Source organism: Miniopterus natalensis, chromosome 20 (genome assembly GCF_054644295.1).
Source record: "Miniopterus natalensis isolate mMinNat1 chromosome 20, mMinNat1.hap1, whole genome shotgun sequence".
NCBI lineage: Eukaryota > Metazoa > Chordata > Mammalia > Chiroptera > Miniopteridae > Miniopterus > Miniopterus natalensis.
The window spans coordinates 14,031,863-14,054,218 of NC_142100.1; the positions used below are offsets into that span (position 1 = coordinate 14,031,863).

Below are 22,356 nucleotides of genomic sequence, written 5' to 3' on the forward strand. Positions count from 1 at the left end.
AGGGGCTCTGAGAGCTTTCGTGGAGGTACCCCGCTGAGAGGTGCAGTGTGTGCTGCACCCGGACTGCATGTGACCAGCCCTCACTGCTCTAACAGCGCGGGTAGCTGGGAGCGGCCCCCTGGAGAGGAAGATGGAGGGGCTATCCATCCAGCTTGTCTGAGCAGCCCAATCTACTCTGCTGACCAGGACCAACGTGCCACTGACCACAGCCCTCCTGGTGTGGAACCTCACAGCGTTTTCCATCTGTAGCATATTCCAGCCCCTGCAATTATAAGATCCACCTGCAGAGGTCGCCTCACCAGCTCATAGGCTGGGAGACAAGCATGGGAAAGGGCAGGGTTCCCTCTCGGAAAACACCACCACACCCAGCCAGCACCAGCACCACCAGTGGTCAGGGGTCAAAGACGCCTGATGGTAATTTGAGCCACTTCTCTGGTTCCCCACACCCTCTGGCTCAGTGCCCTGCTGCCTTCCTCCCCAAACCAGCCACTTACTTGAACTCTGCTTAAAGCCGGTGGCAGAGTGGACGATGACATTCAGGAACCCATAGAGCCCTGGAGATTCATCATCTGTACAAGAGACCAGAGAGGTGAGTGTCTGTCCTCCTGAGAGAGGAAGGCAGGTGACAGGCCCTGCTTCACAATCAACCCTCAAAGGGGCACCCTGTGGCTGCCATTTACCCAGCGTGGGTTAAGGCGATATTAGACCAGAAACATTCACTGTGGCCTCTATCTTGGGGATCTTAGGATCTGTGTGTTTTTTTCACAACACAGGCAGACCAGTAACCAAGGTGAAATGTAACAAGGACAGGAGAGGGGTCAGAATAGTGTGTGACATGAATGGAGTGTGTGTGCACATGTGCACAAGCACATACCTGTGTGTGTGACTGAGTGTACACCAGCGTGTGGGACAGCAAATGCAAAAGGCAGCACAACCAAAGGTGTGGCAGGAAGCCACCGGCTGGGGAGGGCTGGGGGGACGGGATCGGTTCCAGTCCCTGAGCACAAGGAGTCTGAGGAGTGTCTCAGGATGAGGGAAGTTATTGGTTTCCTCCGTCACCTAGCAGTGGCTGCCTGGGGAGAGACAGGTCCTAACCTGTCCCGTTCACTCCTGGGAGAGACCAGTGGGCCCTAAGCAGCACACACATTCCTTCAGAATAGAAATCCATGGTCCCAAGGACAGACTAACAGCAGAAAGGGACAGTGGCCCTCAGGAGATGGCCCACCTTCTTTGTTGATGGTCAGTGGAATGCAGTGGACCGTCTGAAGTTTGACACATGAGTTAGTCAGCATCTGCAGCTCCACAGACGTCAGGGAGAAGCTTTTGAAACCTGAGAGGGAGGAAGACAGTCTGTACAGGTTCTCGGACCTTTCAGGACACCCAGGGGCACTTTCTGATGCCTCCCCCCACCTTGTCCCTAACTGAATCCTCAGCACACCCTGGTGAGGGGGCATGACAAGAGGGGATGACCTGCTCCCAGGGAAGAAACTGGCAAGTGACAGAGCAAGGCACGGCCCCAGAGGGCCCAGGCTGGGCGCAGAGGGCAGGAGAAATCTTAGCATAACCCTTACAAACACGGGAGTCGGCCCCCCCACCTCAGCACAGCCACAAGACAGCTCTTTCTTTTTTAAAATTTATTTTTTAAAATCCTCATCTGAGGATATGTTTATTGATTTGAGAGCGAGAGAGAGGAAGGGGGGCAGAGGGACAGAGATCAGTTGCCTCCCATATGTGTGGGAATCAAAACCGCAACCTTTTTGGTGTACAAGACAACACTCCAACCAACTGAGCCACCTGACCAGGGCTAATTTTTTAAATTACTGATTTTTAGGGAGAGAGACAGAGGAAGGGGAGAAGGGGGAGAGGGAAACAGCGATTTGTCATTCCACTTATTTATGCATTCACTGGTTGCTTCTTGTATGTGCCCTGACCGGGGATCAAACCTGTTGCTTGTTGGGATGATGCTCTAACCAACTGAGCTACCCAGCCAGGGTGCCACAGGCATTTCTTTTCTTTCTTTTTTTTTTTTTAAATGTACCTTTATTGATTTCAGAGAGAGGGAAGGAGAGGGAGAGAGAGAGAGATAGAAACATCAATGATGAGAAAGTCATTGATCAAGCCCGCAACCCGGGCATGTGCCCCGACTGGGAACCGAACCCCGACTGCCTGGATCCTCGGTTGACGCTCAACCGCTGAGCCACGCCTGGCCGGACGCCACAAGGCATTTCTAAGATGGGGACCTGGAGCAGCTTCCTGTAGGGTCTCCCCAGATAGGCACCTGACCCAGCTCTGTGCCCTACTTTGCTAATGTGGGTCCCTATCTCTTTACCAGGTGAGGAAAAGGGTATTATTTCTGGTACAACGCTGAGCAGGGAACAGATGCTGCTGCACTCCACACGATTTGCGTCTCCGGTTATAACAGGAAACTCTGGGACATGAGCAGGGCAGGGCGACAGGCACCAGCCATCAGAGCTGCCAGGAGTGACCCTCCCTGAGTGCAGAGATTCGGGGTGGGGTCTGCCTTCCCACCCTGAAGACTGACAGGCGGACAGGGGCAGCTCTACGCTCAGAAGAAAAACACTGCTTACAGAGGGAAGCACCCAGAGGAGGGCTGTCCCAGAGGGGAGTGCATGTCCTGTCCTGAGAACGGTCAAGTGCTGGCCACTTGGAAAGGGGAGTGTAACAAGCAGTGTGGCACCTTTGGCACCTGCTACCAGGGTGTGGGGAAGCCTTGAGAGGAAGGTCAGGGTAAGAGCCATGGGGGTGGCAAGGAGATGAGGCAGTGGTGGAGTGCGGGGGAGGCCTGGGGGACAGACAAGGCAGGTGGGCTATGTGTGTGGCACCCCAAGGTAAGGCAGCAGGGGAACAGGGGACCTCAGGGGACAGGCAGGGATCAGGGTAGGGAGGTCTTGGAGGCAGGAGGGAAATTCAAGGAAAGTCTGGCAGATGGGGAGAGGTTCACAAAAAAGGCCAGAGGACAGGGGAGGGAGGTGCACAAGGGACTTGGGGGAGGCCCAGGAAGGGGGGGAGCACAGAGGGCAGGGGGCCCTGTCAGGATACTTCTAATTTATTTGCTAAGTTAGAACTCTACCTAACATTTCACTTGGATAAGAGTTCCACTACTCAGGGGGAAAAAAATAGATCTGAAACCATAGGATGAGATGACCACTCAGGCCTGACGTTCCCAAGCACAGTCCTCTATGTGCAGACGCCACTCACATTTCTTCTGCTGCTCCCGGATGTTCTCTCTCCACTCTGCACGCTCATAGTCGGATGAAATCAGGAATGTGTAGCTCTGGGGGCGAGGAGAACACACCCGGTTATCTGTGCCCCAGCTAAGTGCCACCCAGTATGCCCAGGGCGCTGTTTCCTGTCACTGTGCATGGGGCACATCCCTCCAAGGCACGAGCAACTCTGTGCCTCTGGCTAACCAGAGCCTGGTGGCCAGGTGCACTCACAGCCCCGCTCGTCATTTCTGGCACTCTCCCCATCATGCTAGCCAGGCTCTGGGCCACTGCCCTTGTGCCCTGCTCAGGACTGCCTTTGGCACCAGTCTCCTACCTGAATTGCCTGGGCCAGGGCCTGACATGTCCTAACTTAGGGCCACACAGGAAGTTACCAGGTGAGAATCTGCAGAGGTGAGGGCTGATGCTGCCCTGACCACCTCACCTAACCCACAAGCCCATGCTGTGACCTAGGGACAAGGCTCTAGCAGAGCCCAGCTGTATGCTGATGGTGCATGTGATGCCCATCACAAGCTCATGGGAGGAGCCAGGCTCAGGAGAGAAGGTGCCTCTCTGGCCCAAAGTTCCCAGACAGCATCCCCCTACCAAGGGCCAGGTCTGCACAAGTGTGCAAGCCCCCCACCCTACTTAGACTCCCTGGAGATCCCCTCACCTCCAAGTTGTGGGGGATGAGCCAGCTACTAGTCAGCCTGGCAGCTACAGCCTAAAGCACTGGTCAGATGGATCCATGTGCCTGTGTGGCCAGGAGCACAAGCCTCTCGGCATGGGAAAGCTCTCCGGGGGAAAGGGCTGCCACTGCAAAGCCCACGTGTGAGCTGGGGAACACAGCTGCCACATGGCTGGGTGGATAGGTGCTGGCCATAGCACAGTGGGATATTCCTGATGGATGGGAGCCAGGGACCAGGAGGGTCTGCCTGGGGGAGCAGAGTGGGGCCTGGACAGCAGAGCGACATAGCATCGGGCACTGACCTTTCCGTTGCGATTGTGAACCCTGAAGGCCATGCTGGGAGACATGAGCAGGAGCATTGATTCCTGCTCCGACAGCTTCTTCTTCAGCCTCTCTATGGCCTTGCTGCCCTTGTTTGCTCTCTGTGGGGAGAGGTTGTGCAGTCACACTCCCATCCTAGGGGCCAGCACTACCTGTTCCCACTCTGCCAGTCCCCACTTCCCCTAATGCTTGGCTCTCAGAGGCGGGGATACCACCCGGCAGCTCAGCTCAGCACAGGCCTCGGTCAGCTGTTGCTGGCTACAAGGCCAAGGCCGGGCACAGGCTGCTGATGTGCTCGGTCAACCGTTCTTGAAGGAATTAAGTCTTTCCCCTCATGAGGCCAGAGAACAGACCTTTATAAAACTCCTTTCTTTCAATTTCTTCAAACCTGGACAATGCGCAGGGGGCTGCTGTGACCCCACGGGCCCCTCCCCCTCCTGGATGCCGGAATGTGCCCACATTCCAGCATCAGGCCCCCTGGGAGTGTTTGTGAGGGTCCTAATGCAGGGCCAGATGGATCCCCAGGACCTGGTCAGGAAAACCTTGCCTGCCCTGTGCCCTGTTCCTCCCTCCTGAAGCCCCGCCATCCCGGAGAGACCAAGCTGCCTGACGCTAGAATGCCACAATGGGAAAGAGTGCAGTGGTGGCAGCCCACAGGGCTTAACAGCCCCAAGGACACACCTCTGGCTCCCCCTCTGCCTCAGGACCTTCTGCCTGGAGGCTGCAGGCCCTCTGGACCAATAAACAACCTTGTGGTCTCACTGGTCTCTCCATGCTTTCCTCAACCTGCTGGGTTTCTGGTGCAGTGGGCAGGTGGGTGAGATGTGAGAAAGATACCTGCCTGCTGTGCCCACCTCAGCCAGGTGTCCCTGGACAGAGGTGACCTACCTCACCTGTGGCAACTCTATGGCAACTGCCCTAGCCTGGGCTGAATCGACATGTGAGGGGATCATTCTCACTGTTCCTAAAATCTTCTAAACCTCTCCAGAAACAACCAGGATTCTGCCTGGGGCAGTCAAGGACACCTGGAGGGGCCACACCTGCCACCTGAGACTCTCCTTATCATGGCAGCTGGGTACCCCTTTCACCCCCACATCCTGGAAGGCTCCAAGCCTACAGAGATGTCCAGCAGGTCCCAGAAACCAAAAGCAGGGTCAGATGCCCAGCAGAGCGTGCCCAGTGGCCCGTGTGCGAGGGGCTGGTGCCCACTCATGCTGCAGAACTTGGCGTCCTCCCTCCCACCTTCTCTCTCTGGATGTCGCTCTTGATCTGGGAGATCTTGATCTTCATGGCATCCAGCTCCTCATCCAGCACCAGGGGGATGTTGGGCACAGCCTCAGACTCGTCCACTGTCTGGAAGCTGAGATCCGTGAGCGGGATGTACCATTTGCAGTCATACTGCTGGGTTTTGCTGGGTGAGGGAAGGAGCATGTTAACATGCTGACCATCTTCCTTTGCAAATAGCACCGCTTTCAAAAGCTGAAGAACCCTAAGTTTGTGGCCCTACAGTTTACCCGACCTGAAAATCCAGCTGTGGTCCATGAGACAGGCTGGCATAAGGCCACCAGCAGACACTAATGATCCAGACTCAGAGATCCCTGGCAATGGGCATGTGTGACTGAGGCCCCAAGGGGTCTGAAAAGCCCTGATTCCCACGGGGAAGGAGAGGTGATGGTGGCAGTTCACAGGCTCTGTGATGTGAGAGCACATTAAGGCCACCCAATGACAATCAGGGCAGGATCACAGATGCCCCCAGAGCCATAGAGTTTGGGGGGCTGCAGCTCTATCCAGTGCAATCCCTTGTCTTGAAATATGGGAAAACTGAGGCTCTGTTCTGAGTTGAATGATTAATCCACTCAGCACAGCAGTGGCAGAATGTGGGGAGGAACCCAGTTCTGGTCCTTTCCAATGTGACCTCCCTTCTAGCCTGTACAAGCTGGGTGGTCTGATCTCTGTGGAGGCTGTGGGAGGGTCTGCAGGCCTATGTTGAAAATAACTTAGACACTATCACCAGGTTTGTGGAGACAAAGTGCAGCAACCATCTAGTGAAGCCTGCCAAAAGCAAGGGAAGGACAGCGCCCCCCCCACCTGCCAGCCTGCACCACATCCTATAGCCCCGCCACTCACACTTCCTGGGTCAAGACACAACAGTCCTCCAATAGGACTTGAAGTCATAGTCAGGTTCCCTTCACTATTGGAGTCAACAGTCTGATCACTGACCCTAACTCAGAGTATCTCCAGACTGCTAATGACCTTTGACCCTGAGGTGGGCATCACATCCAGTTGGAAACAAAATGTAGCTTAAAGAGAATGCCTGGTCACATAGTGACTGAATTCTTCAGGCTCAAGTTGAAAGGAAAAAAAACTAGGTTTCCTCTATATATGAAACCAATACCATGCTCCCTGGAGACTTTTTCCTCCTGGCAGGGCAAGGGCTGCATGGTCACTCACCCTCCACTCTGCTTCTTGAGCTTGGTGCAGAGGAGCAGGTCGGTGAACAGGAAGACGTGGCGCAGCTTGCGGGCTCCCTCCACCAGCTCCACCATGAAGCTGTCCTTCAGTAGCTGCCTGTGCTGCAGGACAGGGTGGGGCAGGGGCTTAAGTTAGGGCAGCAGCCTTCATTCCCTCCATCTCCAACCCTCAGACCCACTTTCCAGAGTGTTCCCTCCATCTCATCAGCCTGAGAACATACATGCCACATAAGTTCTTTGCTCAACAGTTTCCGAGCCCCTCCTGGGTGCTTGGCCTGTGAAAGAGGGCAAGTGGATGGGGTAACGGCTACTGGCCTGGAGGTTGGGGAGGGCATGTTCTGGCCAAGCCAACAGTGAAACAATGGCAGGAAAACCCTTCTAAGCAGGGTAACCTATGCCTCTCTGAGACAGCAAGACCCAGAATGGGCAAGAGACCAGCCCCATGAAGAAGGGGACATTCCCGCAGGGGACTGTCATAGCAGAAGCCCCACAATGAGAAAAGCTTGGCACTTGGGCAAAGATAGGGCAGCCTGGTGAGTAGGCAGGAGGCAGGCTTGATGCACTCTGAGGGGGGGGCCAAGGTGGTGTCCCACAGCTGGGATGCACATTCTAGTCCTCCAGAAGTTAGTGCCCACTGATGTGCAGCGGTCCACATAGGGGTTACACCTCTGATGCCCGTGTGGACACCTGCAGCCTGAGGTGGCAGCTCGGCCTGCCTAGCTGCCCGAGGTGGCCTTTCCTGGGCCCACAGGACCTAGAATGAGCAAGGGGACTAGAGACACCAGCCTCCAGCAAGCCCTGTGCCTCTGCAACTCCATACTTCACCTGAAAGACAAGGGACAATCCCACTGACTCATACAGCCCCAGGGGTTGCTGACAGCCTATGAGGGCAAACCAGTAATTCACATGACAAACAGTGCCCAGCAGCTCATCTGGGTCAGCACTGTGCTGGGCAGAGGACACAGAGACATGGGCAGCCCTCCCCACGCACATTCCAGGTGTGCTGTACAAGCACATGGCCTGATCATTGGACGTGATCCCCACCACACCCATGGGCAGGACCTCATGCCCATTTTGCAGATGAGAAACCTGAGCCTCAGGGAGCTCCACCAGTCTTCCCAGGCAGCACAGTGAGTGAGTGGCAACATGTAGTCTCTGCCCTCAGAAACCCACAAACCCAAGGCGAGATCAGCTGGTTAGTGGGCACCTGGTCCACCTGGCCTCCGGGAAGACTGAGGGGAAGGGCCCAGCAGGTCTGCAAGCACACCAGAGTTGGTGAAGACCTACAACATTTTCCCAGTAGGAGGCACTTGTTCCCATCCCCCCAGTGCCCTAGGCAGGTCCATGCTCCTGGCTCTGCTGCTTATGCAGCAGAGACCCCCAGAAGCAAAAGCAGTCTGGGCTGGGATGGGTCCCCCAACACTTCTGGGCACAAAGGCTGCACATCATAGTCTGTCACACAGAGCTCAGTTCACAACAGAGATCCAGCCCCTGACTCAGGTGAGCTGATGATTTAAATGGGACACACTGGTGCCAATGAGACCATGAGTGGAAGGGCAGGAAGGCTGCTGGTGTGCCAAGGCCATGACTCATCGTCACTCACACTCACCCCGCCTGCCATGGGCAGACAGCATGTCCGGCACTGGCACCCATGAGAAGCAAGAAAGTGTGTGCTCATGGAGAAATGTCCATGTAGTGCTGGAGACCCTGGGTGACCTGACTGCTGGGTGTACTTTGGGGGGCAGGTCTGGGAAGAGCTCTGGGACACTGAGGTAGGTTCCCAAGGCATGAAGGAATGTATGCCTCCTAGGCTGGTACACAGCAGAGGGTCTTCCAGCCTAGGAGGTGGGACCAAGGGAACTTTTGTGAGGGGTGATGTGACTCACATGAGGGTGGGGACTGCAGTCCTTCCTCCATGCAAAAGAGATGCACTTCTGGCCACCACCAGCAGAGGGCACCCTACGCCCAGCTCAGAAGTGGACCCAGCCGGGTCCCCTCTTCTGGCAGGTCAGAATCACACAGACTGTCTCTGCACTGACCACCCCCTAACGTCCCAGCTGGCCCACCTACTCTCCCTGCCAGGTCCTGCCACTCACACGTTCATCTGAAGTCCCACCTCAGGCACCACCTTCCTTCTCCATGAGGCCACCAAGTGTTACCCTGGCATTTGTGGCAGCTAAAGGGGAGGAAGTGATTTTCAGCGGCAGCTACAGTGAGGTTCACTGCCAGCCTGTGTCCTGCCTGGGCCAGACGGCTCCTAGCCCTGCACGAGACCTCAGAGGCCGCGTGAGTCAGTTCCCCTCGCCTTAGTGTTACTCTGACAAAGGATGCCCACTATGGAGGCCGGGTCCCTGACTGGCACACCTCTGGTGTCTCACTACACGCCGCCCACTGGGGATGGCACCTGCCTGGCACCAAGCTGGGCTGCTCCCAGGAAGGGGCAGAGACCACCAGGCAGGCCGGGCCACTACGCTCTGAGCCCCTCTGTTCTACGCCCTCTTATTGATGATGTGCAGGGAGATGAAGACCAGGGGTGACTGTCACTGAGGGAAGAGGGGGAAGAAGAACGTTCCTGGCTGAAGACCTCTTGCCCATGTTCTTATGTCACAAATATAAACCGCACATGCCTCCCTTTCTTTCCCATTTAAATCCTTAAATCCAGCGATAACTGTTCTTTAATAAAAGAATACTCAGGAGAAACTAGGTGGTTCCAGGGGGGCGAAATGGCGTGCTCCTTCTTACCAGTTTCAGTGGGGACCCTGGGCTGGCAAAATGTGGGGAAAAGAGGGGGTGCCCTGGACACAACGTGCCACGATGGAGAAAGAAAGAGGCGCCTATGAAACTCCACTTTGACGCCCTACACACAGGACTGGGTTTTACCCTGCCAGGGTCAGGGACCCTAGTGGGCAATGCATTCCCTGTGTTTGGCTGAACTGTCCAGGGCCAGCCTGCTGAGGACCAGAGAGGCCCCCGTGCCCTCAGCTCAGGCTGGCTGGGCCAACCCCGGCCATAATTACCTCGCCTTTCTTCACGGTCATGGACTGCCGGCGGGGCGTGATCTCCTCGTTGATGCTGGACAGGAAGTTCTGTGAGATGCGAAGGGCATCCTGCAGCAGAGGGTGGTCGGGGTGGCTGGGGGGGGTGTGCTTCAGCAAGTCCTGCATCAGGGCGAGAGCACTCGAGTTAGAGAGGGTGAGGCCTTGGCACCCATCTGTGTGCGCAACTGCAGACACACACTGGGCATAATCCAGGGCCATGGGCTCTGCGGGCATTGCTGCCACTTCTCACATTGGGCCTGGGCAACATGGCAGAGCTGTGCAGGCACTTGGGATGCGGGTCCTAAATAGCCTTCCCACAGCCCAGGCTGTTTGCATGCTGCCAAGAGGGGTTCCCACCCTCAGGGTCTAGGGCAGGCTTTCTCCACCTCGGCACTGGGGCCATTCTGGGCCGAATGATTCTTCGAGGTGGGGGGCTGTCCTGTGCACCGTAGGAGTTAGCACCATCCCTGGCCTCTACCCTCTAGATACCAGTAGCACCTCCTCATCTGAAGTTGTCTCCAGACATGTCAACCAAACATGTCTCCAGACAGTGCAGCATGTCCCCTAGGTGGCAGAATCAGTCCCGGTCCAGAACCACTGGGCAGTGCAAGGTCAAGAGAAAACCTTCAGCCTCCCACCTCCTCCTCTTTTAGATAAGAGCCTAAGAACTGAGATGGAGTATCCACGACTCCTCCACTAGGAATGCATGTGATTTGTCCTCAAGGTCAACAGCTCCCTGATCAGAGAAACAAAATCTCCTTAGCTCCCAAATTCCATGTGCAAAGACACACGGACCAGACCCATACCAGGCAGCTCCAGCTACGCGTCAGGACCATCAGCTATGCAGACCTGGGATAATCACAGCGAGGGGACACACTACAGGGTCTCCGAGTCTCCAACGAGCCACCTACCAAATCCTTCCAGACTGGAAACCTTATCTCCCTCCTTTCAAAATCTCTTAACTGAAGGATGGAGTACTATGCAGCTTAAAAGACAATGAGGCAGAGCTGTTCAAACCCAAGTCGGACAATCCCCATGATATGATATTAAGAGGGAGAAAAGCAAAGTGTGGAATTCTATGTACAGCACGACACCCTATGTGTAACTTAGAAGATGTTCAGTGTTTTGGCACACGTGTCAATCTTGTGGTGGCGGCTCCTTTGCGGAGAGGAAGTGGGAAAGGAAATGGAAACTTCACACACTTCCGCAACTTGGTTGTAAATTAGCAAAAACCATGCACGGACAACTTGCTCTAAATATGTGACTAGAGTCACCCGAGCAGTAGGATTAAGGGCCATTTCTATTTTCTGGTTTTGTTTCTCAGTATTAAGACAAGCCCTTCAGGGACTCCCCACTGCCTTCAGGAACAGCCCTATCAAGTCAGGGCCCTGTACCTTTCCCAGGCTGGGAGGGTGTGGTCATCCCCAAGGTCCTGGAACCCACCTGCCATCTGAGCCCCACCCTGACCACCCTGGAGTTCAGTTCATACACTGTGACAGCAAGGCCCCCCCCCAGAGGACACTCCCTCCCTGCACTAGCTCCAATGAGAGAACTCAGGACACCTAGAGAGTCTGCTCTGTTCCCCCCACCATCCCTCTGGGAACCTCAGGATAGCAGGGGCACCTCATTTCTGCATTTTCAGTGAAGGCAGGTAGCAGAAAAAGGGGAGTAGGTGGGCAACTAATAAACATCAGTGTCAACCCGAGGACAGCAGAAGCCAAGGACACCAGGGTGAGAAGGCCCTGGGTGCAGTGACTCACATGCAGAACCAGCGTGCTTCGTGTCACCCGGTCCACAGGCTTGTAGAGCAGGGCTGCGGAGAGACGGCCACATGTGGAGAAAACAGACCCAGACCACCCAACTGCTTATCCTCGCTAAAAGGGCTCAGCTAAAGGGAGCAGCCTCACCTCTCCAATGACGAAGGCAAACCCAGAGCACCCTTTGCTCAGTGACAGGGGCAAACCTTGAATACCAGAAAGGCTGGGCTTCACAGCTTTGAGCTTTCAGTCTGTGCCATTAATGTGGAGTCCAGAGCTGCTGGTCAGAACCTGAGCCTACGTGGCTGACTCAGTGACAACTGCTAAATTGCTTAGTGTTAATGCCCTTCCTCCTGGGGTTGGGGAGCCCACCAGCACCCTGGTGAGGATGGGCCAGTGAGGGTCCCAACCCTGGTGGGAGACCTGCTCTCCAGCCCAGGGTCACCCAGGAGCAGACCAGCAGACCAATATACTGCTCTCTCCTGCACAGTCAGGAGGCCTGATTGTGAGAACAGCAGGAACGAACTCAGGTGCTGACACAGCTCTCATCTTTACAGGTGGACATACCTGAACTTCAGTAGCCCAGTAGCCCCGGACAGTGTTGGCTGTCCCCGCTTTTGCGTGGTGAGCACAGCCTACTGAGGGCACAGATGCATAAACGTATTCTGATACCATCAGGTATATTTCCTCACGTGACTCCCATGACTTGTATACGGAGAGCACTGCTATCCCCATTTTACAGACAGGGAAACTGAGGCTTAGCATGGTAAAGCTCTGGGCACGCCTGCTGTTCTCTGTGAGTATAACTTTCTGCTATCCTAACAACTGGAAGTGAGAAGTAACCTACTGTTCCTAATACCACTTTCCACCCAGAGAGAGGAGGCTGAGTACACGGGCCTGGGAGCTCTGGTTTCACTCCCTATCTGGCCACTAGGGATCTGCATTCTGCATGGGTTAAATTTTGTCCTAAACCTGGTTTGTCATCTGAAAGGAGGGAAGGAGGTGAGGCTGCTCCCTTCTTATGGGGCTACTGGGGACAGCAAGATGACATTTTTAATGCTGACAGTGCCTGGTTTGTGGGTATCTGCTAAAGCCTACCATTTTTCCTGTTTGTAACTACTGGTGGCAAGCTGTCCTGGCCTCATCCTTCCCCACCCTGCCATGCCCAGCTCAGCTGCTCCTTCCTTGTACCCAACATCACTATTGGAAGTCTGGAGCAGCAAAGGCACCAGAGGGTGACCTGACGGGCACCATGTTTACTTTCCATCTGCTTGCAGTGGCCACCCCCACAGGGGCATGAAGAGGCCTTGGCACGGAGAACTCACTTTCCAAAGAGTTCTTGGTCGTCTGGTCCTTAGCATCCTTGTTGCTTCTGGCTCTCAGGTTCTGAAAAGAAAAACAGCATATTTCCACAGGGGAAAACTCAAGCAGCTTTGATGTGGCAGGAAGTCCCAGAGTCAGGAACCTTCAACAGAAATCTCACCTTCCTCTCACCACAAAGAACCCCAGATGCGGCAAGCCACGGGGGTGTGTCCTGGGCCACAGTATAAAAAAACAGGGTGTGCTGAGCACAAGACATGTCCTGGATGCTGCGGTAGACCTGAGATAGTTTCTCAATCCTGGCACCAATGAGATTTTGAGCCAGAAATTCTATTTCTGGAGGGTGGGGTGGGGCTGTACTGTGCACTGTGGGATGTTGAGCAGCAACCCTAGCCTCTACCTGTGTGCACAGTAGCATCGCCCTCCTCCCGTTGTGACAATCAAAAATGTCCCCAGTCACTGCTAAATGTCTCTTGGGGACAAAACCGCCCCTGGTTGAGAACCTCTGACACAGAGAATCCTGCAAACCGAGGCCAACTGCATGCCCTTTCTAAATGCACAAACTGCTTTCCTGGAGCATTCTGCAGTGTGCAGGGGCTGGTGGGTTGGAAGAACACACCTTTATAGCTGGCAGGGGCTCCGCCGAGATCCACATAGTAATATGCCTCCACCCCACTCTTTCCTGACTTAGCAAACGTACTTGCTAACAAATGAGGTACTGAGATTCCTGGGAGGAGATCAGCACTTTCTAGTGGGTAGGTCATGCCTGATACAACTACACTGAAGACATCACTGATTTAGCCCAAGGTCCTAGAGAAGCGACGATAAAAGATCCCCATGCGCCTGAAAGTCTCTGGAAAGCAGCTGTGGTTTATTCCAATTCTAGGCTTCTGAACAAAACAAAAAACCAGCACAGGGATGAGAAGGGGCTCAGAGATGGCTTCCCAAAATTCTTGGCCGGGAACCTCTTGAGACAAAAAAAGCAGTGTTTTTAAGCTCACTGGGGCAAAACTCCACAATGCGCTTTGGCACCTTTCCTGAGAATGTAACACCCCTCACAGTGGTTGTGCCCCCACACGCCTCCCTCAGCAGTTGCCGAGGGGTGGGAGGGGGGCGAGAGCTAAACCTGAGACTGCAAAAACCAGGTGCTGTGCTCATGTGAGCCCCGGAGGCAGCCCATGCACCACGTGCCCCTGGGCAGCGCAATGCACATGAGTACTGGGAAGTCCTTTTGAATCTGCTTTAATCTCACATTTCCCAAACTTACTTGACTGCAGAAACCCTTTCCCCATCACTCTTATTATCTATCGTCTGGGGAGCTAGCTTCCCACGCAACCCAGCTAGGTAGGGCAGCTCTGGTCTAACTGGATGCTGCCGCACACCCGTTTGTCAGGACTGGTCCTGGGTGAAAACAAAGGACCACTGCTCTACCCATCCCTGTCCTCGGAGGCGATTATCCAGTCCAGTCCCCACTCTTTGACCCCCCTGAACGCACCCACAACACCTCTACTCAGCCTGCGGCTCCCATTTCCTTTGGATTCATTTTGCATTCTGGGTGGGTTCAATATCTCCTGTCTTTTTTAAAATATGGATAGAGGGCCAAAGTGAATGCCACCCAATGGTACAAGCTATATGGAGGCCTGGCTGTTGGCTGGCCCCAGATGCCATCCTACACTGCCGGCACCCCAGTCTCGGCTTAGATTCTCATTTGCGTGTGGCTGGTGAGACCCCATCACCCCTGGGATGGTGTCTCACTACTGCTTCCTCCCTCCTCTGTAGAAACCTGTCCAGGTTGACTTAAACTTGGCCCCAATTAACTGCAGCCTGTCCTTAGAGAATCAGGTCTCTAATTTGTCAAGGTCACTCTGGATTCTGCGCCAGCATTCCAGCTGTTAGGGGTGTGGGGTTTGTAGTAACTGAATGAGCTAAGGAAAAGAATGGACCGAATGTGCCAGGTGAAACCAGGGCAGCTGGGGAGGGAAGTCTGGAGCCAGACTAGAGCCCTGGGTGTGTGTAGCCTGTTACCAGCAGCACCAGGCAGGGTGTGGGGAGCCCCACAGGCTCTAGAGGAACACGTGGCACATATTATCACCACAGGAGATGATAAGTGCCAGGACCCATGATACCTCACCTCCTGTGATAAATTATAAAATGGCACAAAGCCCTTTGGAAAAAAGCCAGGTATGATACTCAGGGTGTGATTATCTCCCAGCTAGAGCCCCGGCTTACTCCCTACTTCTAGTTTCCATTTCTCTCTCTAAGGCTGCCTTTCTCACATGAAGATCTTGCTACCTAGAATCCTTATTTGATGGGGGAAGGCAAGTCAGAGCTCTGAGGAGTGGGACACATGAAAAAGCAAAGGTGAGTACAGGCCCAGAAAGAAGAAAATGTCACCCAATTGTCATAGGGGCAGAAACAGGATGCAGAAGGGTGGGGAGAATGGCCATGGGCACTGGTCCTGGTGTGGCCACCAGACCCTCACACCCTGCTCATCCTCTGTATCTGAGCAGCTCTTTTGAGGCCTCTGTATTAACAATCCAGGGTGTGAGGTTTCAGTCCTCCAAGGGTCTGGAGCTTTCCTCCCACGTGGGTCTATAGAGTACAGCAACTCCAGCCCTGCACCCCTGCACTACCAGCTCTGCTTCCTCAGGTCTCAAGGTCACTGGCTGGCTGGAGGAAGGACAGAGCACGATGGCTGCCTGCCAGCTCTGCAGCAACAGGGCATAAAGTCGGCCTAAGGACTTTCGTGTCCAGACCTTTATTAACAGGGCAGAGCTGTGAACACCCCTCACTGCACATGGACAGTACAATAGGGCATCTGTGAGGGGGACCCAACTAAGCCCCAGAATTGGGCCCTGGCCCCAGGGGAGGCAGGAATCTTGGCTGCTCCTTGTCTGCTTACAACAGTGTCCCTGCACAGGGCTGACAGTGCCAACCCAGAGGCATCTGGAAACCGCTGAGGCTTACGACCGAACCTTGGTTTGGGGTACCCTGTTCGGCTGGGTCATGGGGTATCTGCAGGAGGGGGAGGTCCACCTGTCTGAACAGCATTGTGCATACCTCAGAGATTTCTGCAAACTGAGCATTGGCCTGACAGCACTTCTCAGCCATTTCCATGGCAACTCCGTAGTTGTCCACAAAGGCTCGGTACACACCTAGCTGGCTGGCCTGCAGGGAGAAAGGAAGAGAGCGTGGGACAGGTGTGAGACAGGTGCCACTGTGCCCCATCTTTCTGAGAAAGGAACTTCGCTTCTGTGCACAGCTTTGGAGAAACCCCAGGTGCAACAGAGAGTGCAGAGCTGCAGACACCTCAGCTCTTCCGTGCTGTTGCCTCCCACTTGCGTCCCCTCCCCACGCACCGAGACTGCTTCCCTCTCCCACAGCGGCATGAGAAGTGACTCATGGCCCGAGCAGGTAACGGTTCCCTTCCACAGCTGCTTATTCCTCCCACCCGACTCATTTAAATGGTGCCACTGGCAACAGCTAAAGTTCAAGGATGTCAGTGAATGCAGACAAAGGTCTCTGTGCAGGTGGGATGGAGTCACCTTCTCCTTCTGGCTGCAGGGGACCGAAGTGGAAGAGCTGGTCAGCACCCCAAGCCTATGGTGGGTATGATGCTCCATTCACATCTGATCCCTTCAGACACATAAGGAACATGCAATCTAGCTACCCTTGGAGGGGCTCCCACTGCCCAGATATGAGCCAGGCTCAGACCTGGCGAGGGGGCCCAGGTGTCACACTGCACACCTGGCAGGTGGGAGAACTGGCTGCCAGCTGCAAGGTGAGTAGCATTTTGTTTGGCCTTTGTCAAAAGGAAGATATTAACAGAGGGTCTCCCCATATAACCTGCAGCTCAGACACTCAATTGAGTGCCAATTTCCACGGGGAAGAGTGTGTGCAGCCACCACCATCTCTGAGCCCTAGGTCATCTTTAGAGGCAGCCGGGGGGAACCAGCCCTCACACTGCACCAGAAAACCCAGCCTTGGGAAGGGGAAGGGCAGACCCCAGTGATCCACTGGTCAGGCCTCCCACTGCAGCTGACCAAACTGGAAGCCTTAGGCCTTCACTGATCCTGGTGTTTGTTCTGTGTAAAACCTACATTTTATTTCTACACACATTTGCATTTATATTGAACTTTATGTTTCTTCAGATGACAGTCCCAGACACTGGGTAAGCCAGGCGCCCTTAGCACTGTCTGGTCTCCTGGCCCACTCCCAATGGGGGCTGCATGGAGGGCCTGGGGGCGCACAAGGAAAAGCAGCAGCTGGAGGAGGCCCTGCCTGGCGCCCACCATGCTGATCAACCCAGAAAAGTGGCTGCATCCCCCAAGCGCCAGGATCTTTGGCAGCAGCACCATGGTCAGACCCAGAGCCTGAGCCCTCCCTTCTCCCTCCTCCGCCGGTCCCTGAGCGCCCCCCACCCAAACGAGGCCCTGCTTTAGGCACTACCACCACAGACAGTGCGGCCAGCTCGCAGGAGACACATGATAAATAAATAAGCGAATAAACACATAATATAGCAAGTGGCTGAAAGCAGAGGAGGGGCTGACAACGCTGGGGCTGCTGAAGAGGTGACGGTTTCGTCAAGTCCTAAGGAAACGTTCCTATTGAATTTTGTGCTTTCAAAATTTCATGTGCTGACACCCTGACAACCAGCATCTTACAATATGATTGTTTTTAGAGACAGAGCCTAAGGATGAGATTAGGTTAAAATGAGGCTGGTAGGGTGAGCTTTAATCCAGTAGGACTGGTATACTTAGGCGATTAGACAAAGACAGGCACAGAGGAGTAACCATGTGAGGACACAGGGAGACCACAGCCATCTCTAAGCCAAGGACAGAGGCCTCAGGAGAAACCAGCCCTGCTGACAACTTGATCTTGGACTTCCAGCCTCTGGAACTGTGAGAAAATAGATCTCTGTTGTTTGAGCGACCCAGACTGTGGCAGCCCTGGCAAACTAAAACAGGGTCTATGGAAGGAGAACCCCTTTCATTACTTCTCCCACCCCTTTCCCAAGGAGGTCACGGCTCCCAGGTGGCTTTTGAGAAGTTCCAGGCAATTCATTTGCATATTTTCAGCTAATCAAAAACCAAGCTGCACTAATAACAGGGCGTGCCTCCAGACAGGACACACTGAGGAGCACACAGCATCACTGTTGTGGTTTTTGGTTTTTTTCCCATTAATGCAGAACCTGAATCTATTCCTGAAGAAATATCAGACAGACCCAAACTGGCTTGGACCCTTCGAAAAAAAAAAAGAAAAAAAAAAGTCAAGGTCATGGAAGACAAGTAAAGGTCAAGGAACCAGTATAGATGGAAGGAGACTTGACAACCAAGTACATCTTGAGGCCATGGGTTGGGTCCTGAATCAGAGAAGGAAATGGCTATAAAGAACATGATGGCTTTAATTAAAAAAAAAAAAGAACACGCTGGCTAATGTGGGAGAAATTTGCATATGGATTGCATATGAAATAACAGCGTCACATCAGTGTGGAACTTCCTGCGCTTGATGACTGTACTGTGGGTTATGGAAGAACTTGTCCTTGTTCTTAGCAAATACACAATAAAGTATTCAGGAGTAAAAGGGCAGAATCTGCAATTTATTCTCAAACTATTCAGTGTCTGTGCGCACATGTATAGCAGAGAAAAAAGATAAAGCAAATGGGACAAAATGTTACAACCTGGATATCTGGCACATGGGAGTTCTTTGTACTATTCTTGCAAATCTTCTGGAAGTTTGAAAGGAGAAAAAAAACAAAACGCTGAGCTGATAAAATTTCAGCCAGAAACAAAACCCTGGGTGATGGGAGGTACCCACACATTTCCATAAGAAGGGAAGTCAAGGCCCGGTCCCTTTTGATCCTCAGACTCTCCCAGCTGGACAACCTGACGGAGCAATGCTGGGCCTACCCCACTGTGCCAGTCTAAAAGGGACGGGGGCAGGGACTGTGTCTGTCTGTGCTTCAGGAGACCCCGGTACCTAACCTGAGTGGCACAAACGTGAACACTAAGCACGCAGGTACCAGGGCTCAACATCCCCTGCAGCCCCACCTCCCTCCCCAGTCTTCCTGCTGCAACATCTGATGCATAAAAGGTAGCTCCGGGACACCAGGGAAACCAGAAAAAAATTTCCAAATTCTGGCGTTCATCAGACTATTAAATTTTTTTTTAGTTTCCAAGTGATTTCAGAGTGTTATTTGGGGCAGAATGCCGGTTGTGGGTTTCTTCCCAACAACACGATTCTGTCTCAGGAGGGCCACAGGCTGAGTCAAATCCACAGAGTTCAAACCTGCTGACACATCACACAGAAAGAAACCGGGGTGCTTCAAAGAGGGGAGGAACCCACCTTAAAATACAGCCTCCTGCTCTCTGGCCACAGGGAAAGGGTTCCAGGTGGAGAGAATCTCAACAAAACCACGTTTCCTGTGTTCCTTCCATCTTTGTCCCAGGGCAGTGGAGGGAGGTGGGGACCGCCAACAGGAAAGCCATGCCTTGGAGAGGAATGCTGGAGCCCAAGCCCGAGCCAAGGTGAGGCCAGGGTCCGGCCAACTGTGTGTCCGAGGGCCCAGAAGGGCTGGGGCCCCTGCTTTTCAGTAACTGCCATACTCAGTGCACTTAGAAGGGCCCAGTGACCTTGGGAGGGAGAATACTCCAGGGAAAGTGTATGTGCCCAGGAGGCCTGGATAACCCTGAAATCAGGATTAGGGGTCCTCGTCACATGGGCCTGGCCAGCACGCACCTTTCAAGGGACTCACCCAGGACAGGGGCTCCTGGTATGGTGAGGAGGCCTCTTTGCTAGACAGTTGCCAGACTCTTGTTTCTAGACACCCCCCCACCACAAGCCTCCACCTAAAGAGACTGACTGGCTCCCCTCTTTAGACCTGCAAAGGGGGGGAACTCCTTATCACACATGAACCTCATATGTTGAAGACAAACATCGATCTGGCAGCTCCCATCTGAGGGTTTTCTCCTCCATCCTCAGGTCCCTTAACTGTTTCTTCCTTTTGGACAAGTTCCACCTTACCCACACCTCAGTTAAGTGTACACCCCGAATCCAATCCCTGTCCTGGGTGTGGCCTGGCCCACTTCAAGGGGCCTACCAGCCCCTTCCTCTGATTCTCAGATTTTATCCACTGACTTTAAAAGCTGCACCCTTGGCTCTTCTCAGGCCCTGTGGTGAGTGAAGGCCAGAGAGGCCCCTGACCTGCCTTCTCAGCGGGCCTCTCCCGTCCTGTGACTCACCATGGACACCTCTGCCAAAGGGATTTGTGGCCAGTTTTGGCCCACTGAGCCTCTCAGAAATTCTTATTCTGTCATTCTGTCACCCTCCACCACCTGTCCATCAGTTTTACGGCTCCTGAAAGGCAGGGGGGATAACACTGTTCTCAGATAAAAGACAAACCAGGGTTACAGTCCAAGCAAGAGACCTTCCATTCCTCAGTCTCCTTATCTGCATGATGATGAAGGTGGGAGCTGCCCTACATGGCTGCCTCAGCTCAGGTGACATGGAGCACCTGCAGGCCCCGCTTGCACCCCAGATCAGAGCTGAGCCCCACTACTCAAGAACCAGACTGTCTCAGGGCCAACCAACCCCTCCTGCATTTCTCTAGCCTGTCTACAAGGATGATTCCTGATTCCTGCAGGGCACAGGGTGTCACTGCCAATGTCTCCAGCATTAAATAGGTCTCCAGCTTCTGAAAGGAGCCACCAGTGAAAGCTGAGAGCCACTCGGATGTTCTGTTTTTACTTCTTTTCTCTGCCAGGGCCCTCCTTCAAGACTAAGGGCACTTTTCTTTCCCACTACTTTGATTTTTATTGACCAAGTCTTCCCTCCCTATAGCACTTAAAAAAACTCTACAACTGATTCAAGAGCCTTAATTCAGATAACTGCAAAACTCAAATAAAGTATAACAGTCCCCCACTCTGTTCCCACCTGTGCTTGCCCCTCCAGGCTCTGTCCCACCCTCTGCCCCGAATTCATGAGTCCTGTTTGCCTGGGCAGCAATATCTTTTTGGTCCAAAGGGGCCCTTGAGGGAGCTGGGCCAGCCTTGAGTAAAACTGAGCAGAGCCCAGAAGGACCCAGGACGATGAAACCAGGGACAGGTCTTGTGAAGGGTCCAGTGTGGATGCTGTGACACGGCCGCCTACTTACAACCTGACCTTTGTCATTTGAAGTAGAGAGGCACACCCCAGACTCTTACTTGACACTGTCGCCCTGGTGTCCCAAGAGCCCTGGCCCCCGCCCAGCCACCTCCAACACCCCAAGCTTCTGACAGGCTGCTATGTACCTGCCCCGAGTCACTCACCAACTTCTGGAAGAGGTCGCCCACTCGCTGCTGGTGACTCCACTGTTGCACGCGGGGGAAGAGCCCGTCGTAGAACTCCTTGTGAATCTCGTAGAGCTCAGGCACTTTGAAAAAGATGGTCTCGATCTGCTGGCTCGTCAGCACTGGCTGAGAGGTGGTGGCAGCGGCCTTCAAAGGTTTCATGGGCTGGAAGAGGGCACAGGTGAGGCCGCACAGGCGACAGGTGAGGTGGCGTAGATGAAAGGGTTCACCATTTGTCAGGTGCATGGTATGGCCACAGAAAATCTTGGTTATGTGACATGTGCTTTTATTTTTAAATTCCATAAAATATAAAAATTTAAAGCCACCTTGGTTTGGCACATGTCTTTCACCACTATCCACTACCCCTTGGGGAGCTCCAGCTTCTACATAGGTGGAATGTTCTGACCCTCCCACAGGTGTCTCGACTCCACGGTGTCTCAGCTGACCTTCCGCTTGGGCTGTGTGAGCTGAGATTTCCCCATGCTCCTGCCCCACCCCACTCAGCCCCCTGTACCCTCCTCACCAGCAGCAGCGCCTCTAGGTGGCTCAGGTAAGTCTCCTCACTAGCCAGAATTCCAGACAGGACCCATTTTCTCATCTCCAAGCCTTTTTCCAAGTCCAGCTCACTCTGTAAGAGAAACAGATAAAAAGTCAGACCTGAGGTGGCCCATGCCCATCTCAGAGAGGAAGGCTGAGAATGCTATGAGAATGCTCTAGGTGGAATTAAAAAGGGAGTCACAGAAACCCCGGCATGTCAGCCACTCACTCGTGGTCACTGCAAATTCTGGAGGGTCATCCAGCAAAGCTGAGAGCCACCATTTGGTCTTGACATTGGGAAGTTTGGAGCTGAGCAAGTCAGGCAAGGTCTTCCTCCACACCTTCTGCCTGTAACCGAGGAATGGTGGCCCCAGGAGAGGCTGAGCCAAGGGGGCATCGGAACCCACCGCACAGCCGCCCCAACCCCTTCTGCCACTCGTCGCTCCTTTCCAAGAATCTCTGCCACTATCACTTGACCCTTGGACTGAAGGGCCAGGCAGCACTGCCTCCTTCCACACACCCTGCCTCCTGGCCTCAGGGGCGGAGCTGGGGCTGCTGCCACCTGCACGAGGGGAACCCTGTTCCCTGGGCTCAGGACCTTCCCATTCTGTTGTCTCTCGAGCCTTCCGATTCTGTTGGCAGGGACCCTCTCATGCGTGGGCTACAGAAAGGT

At 54.0% G+C, this 22,356-nt stretch overlaps 1 protein-coding gene across 1 annotated transcript in view; it reads right to left on the minus strand.

Moving 5' to 3' along the window:
- The window catches only part of BCR (BCR activator of RhoGEF and GTPase), a 105,413-nt gene that overhangs the window by 20,521 nt on the left and 62,536 nt on the right, over positions 1-22,356 (minus strand). The window contains exons 3-14 of the mRNA XM_087828459.1: positions 21,670-21,774; positions 21,126-21,311; positions 15,880-15,987; positions 12,825-12,885; positions 11,503-11,555; positions 9,722-9,862; positions 6,685-6,806; positions 5,476-5,644; positions 4,215-4,334; positions 3,220-3,295; positions 1,226-1,330; positions 495-569 (exon numbers count right to left, since the gene is read on the minus strand). Of these exons, the coding sequence (XP_087684585.1) occupies positions 495-569; positions 1,226-1,330; positions 3,220-3,295; positions 4,215-4,334; positions 5,476-5,644; positions 6,685-6,806; positions 9,722-9,862; positions 11,503-11,555; positions 12,825-12,885; positions 15,880-15,987; positions 21,126-21,311; positions 21,670-21,774 (1,321 nt within the window). The remainder of the gene's footprint in view (positions 1-494; positions 570-1,225; positions 1,331-3,219; positions 3,296-4,214; positions 4,335-5,475; positions 5,645-6,684; positions 6,807-9,721; positions 9,863-11,502; positions 11,556-12,824; positions 12,886-15,879; positions 15,988-21,125; positions 21,312-21,669; positions 21,775-22,356) is intronic.